At 40.2% G+C, this 2,595-nt stretch overlaps 1 protein-coding gene across 2 annotated transcripts in view; it reads right to left on the bottom strand.

The window, feature by feature from the left end:
- LOC306767952 (uncharacterized protein) overlaps nt 1-1,331 on the bottom strand; it is a 7,386-nt gene extending 6,055 nt beyond the window's left edge. For both annotated transcript variants that reach the window (XM_079256127.1, XM_079256128.1), the window contains exon 1: nt 1,020-1,331. In XM_079256127.1, the coding sequence (XP_079112253.1) occupies nt 1,020-1,244 (225 nt within the window). In that variant the 5' untranslated portion in view covers nt 1,245-1,331. The remainder of the gene's footprint in view (nt 1-1,019) is intronic.
- Nucleotides 1,332-2,595: the final 1,264 nt, after the last annotated feature.

The following is a 2,595-nucleotide window of genomic DNA, read 5'->3' as shown; positions in this document are numbered from 1 at the left end:
AAGGGATTTGCTGTATCGTATGCACTGTGCCTTCGACATAAAATACTCTCCATACTGCTGGGGCATTACATGCAACCACATGGCAAACCTTACTGGTTAGATGAAACAAACCCTTAAAACCTCATTATCTAAACTTAATATCTTGAAGTTGAATGAAACCTGGCAGTAAGGAAATATTGATCATAATCACCACCATGTTTCATATCAAATTCTAATCACTGGCTGATACAAATATTTCCACCAAAAATGTATGAAATCATTTTGCTGGTTACACCTATTTCATCTATTGACAAACATGACTTGTAATGAACAAAATCATGCTTTCAGTGACAAACGTGGATGTGCAGTAGTTGTGTGTTTATTATTCATCATCAGTGATCTGCTGTCTGCACTGTAGTACAATCTTACAGCGTGGGTCTGTTTGGGCGGTGTTTAAAGATTATATTGTGAGGAGGCACCACATCAAGAATTTTAGTTTGATATGACCATTTTATGTTAAAAGTTTGGAGAAAAACAGGTTCTGACTGGAATTTTCATTATTTTATTTTGTGCATTTGTCCTTGTCATGTGGGACTGAATTTAAAATAGAAAAATTAATAAACTGCCTATTTTTCAAAATGTAAAAGTGTCTTTATTTAGTTTATTTATTCATTTTCCCTTACTTTATTTACTGGCTCTGATCATGTTTTTATTTGAAAATCTGGCCCACCTGAATATCTAATTGAGTAGCCCTGGTCCAGTGTATTGCTATTGGCTGAGAGATGTTAGAAATGCCGTTTCACAGTGTATCATTCACAATTTTTACAATGTTACGATTGGGAAAGGGGGGGCCTGGAACACTCTGGGCCCAGGGGCTTGTGTACATTTAATCCGGCCCTGTCCACGACCCACGTGACCGCTGGTAAAGCGGATGCCGCAACTCTGATAAAGAAGGCTCTCGTTCCGAGTTTAAAGGCTTAAACCAGAACTATTTAACCGCATAATCATTCTGCTTTACCAGTGTGTGTATAGTTTATTACCGTGACATCTTTAAAAAGCTGCTCTTCCTCTTGTGGAGTCGTCTCTTCGTTCTTGATAACTTTAGTCTTCATGACCGCAGCTGAAGCCGCAGCGGAGCAGCGCTGTGCGGCCGCAGCGTCAGTCGAGCACTCCTTCAGAAGTCTTCCCAGTTCCACCACCGCTTCTTCCACCAGAGCCACCATTACTGCACGTATATGACTCTCAAACGTCTCCAGACTGAACATGTTGTGTTTAACGTCACAGTTTACAAATAATTTCTACGATAACCAGAATGGAAACGTTATTAAACGTTACAGGGAAGTGTTGCTAGTTTCTTCTTCTTCGTTTGGATCACATGTAGACTGCAGTTAGTCTGCCCTCTGGTGGAGATGAAGTGGAACAGCGTCAATTAGTTGTTTTACTTTACTTATTTATTTACTTTATTCTTTATTCCAGACAGATCGGTTTATGTCAGCAATTAATAAGAAAAGAAAAAAAACATACATTCATGTATAGACACATAGCCTATATATACACACACACATCAAATCAAATCAAAGATACTTTATTTATCCCTGAGGGGAAATTCAAGGTCCAAAGTTAGACATACAGACATTTACATTTATGAGAAGTTTACAGAACCAAACTGAAGCTTAGGCCCTGCAGCCACCGGCGCGGCCTTATAAATGAGGAAACGATGACATGAGGAAGGATGGTTGGGTGTTGAAAAAAAAAGAAGTATTTCTACACTTCACCTCAAGAGGGAAGGATAAAGATGCAACAAAAAACACACCTCTAAACATAAGCACACATTCCGAAAACACACAATATGGGAGGGGGGGGGGGGGGGGTTAGGTCTCCCAGACAGCCAAGTTAGGTCACAGCCAGCCAAGCAGCGCGCCCATCCAACTCACCTTCTGTGAGTGGAGGGAGGGCCGATGTCCGGAGAAGGCGGTGAAGGATAAGAGAGTGTGTCTGTAACAGTGTGTGTGTGTGAGTGTGTGCATTCAGTGAGTGAGTTTGTGAACTTTCCCCAGTTCATCTGTGCCACCTGATGTAAATGCAGCCTTGAGAGCTGACTTCAGTTTAAGTTCCACAGGCCTGAGAAAGGGACAGGGGTTAGGAGGGGGGGCTAAGCGTCAGACAGCATTACATTCACATAATTATAAAAACATCCGTAAAGACAGACATTCATTCCTGTGCTTCCAAAAACAGGAGAAATGCCTTGTGTCACTTCATTTTGGCTTCAGTCATAACCATTACAATTACATTTGTTGACTCTCTTAATCCAGTGTTTTTCAACCACTGTGCTGTGGTACACTAGTGTGCCGTGAGAAATCATCATGTGCCCTGAGAAATTACACAATTTCACCTGATTGGTCTAAAAAGCTGCTTTGTGTTCATCCAGGTCCCAGGTGAAAGATAATAAAATTTATTTTTCTTGTGTTTATCTTATTTCTATCCGAGGCAACTTTGACAAGATGGACTTTATATTAATAATATGGGCTTTTTTAATAATAATTAAGAAAAAAAGAAAAAAAAGATTTTGTCCTGTGGTGTGCCTTCTCAATTTTCAGTGAAAAAAAGTGTCCCTTG

This window comes from Telmatherina bonti (assembly GCF_933228915.1).
Source record: "Telmatherina bonti genome assembly, chromosome: 17".
NCBI lineage: Eukaryota > Metazoa > Chordata > Actinopteri > Atheriniformes > Telmatherinidae > Telmatherina > Telmatherina bonti.
The sequence above is the reverse complement of the archived record's forward strand: the minus strand, read 5'-3'. Positions and strand labels throughout refer to the sequence as shown.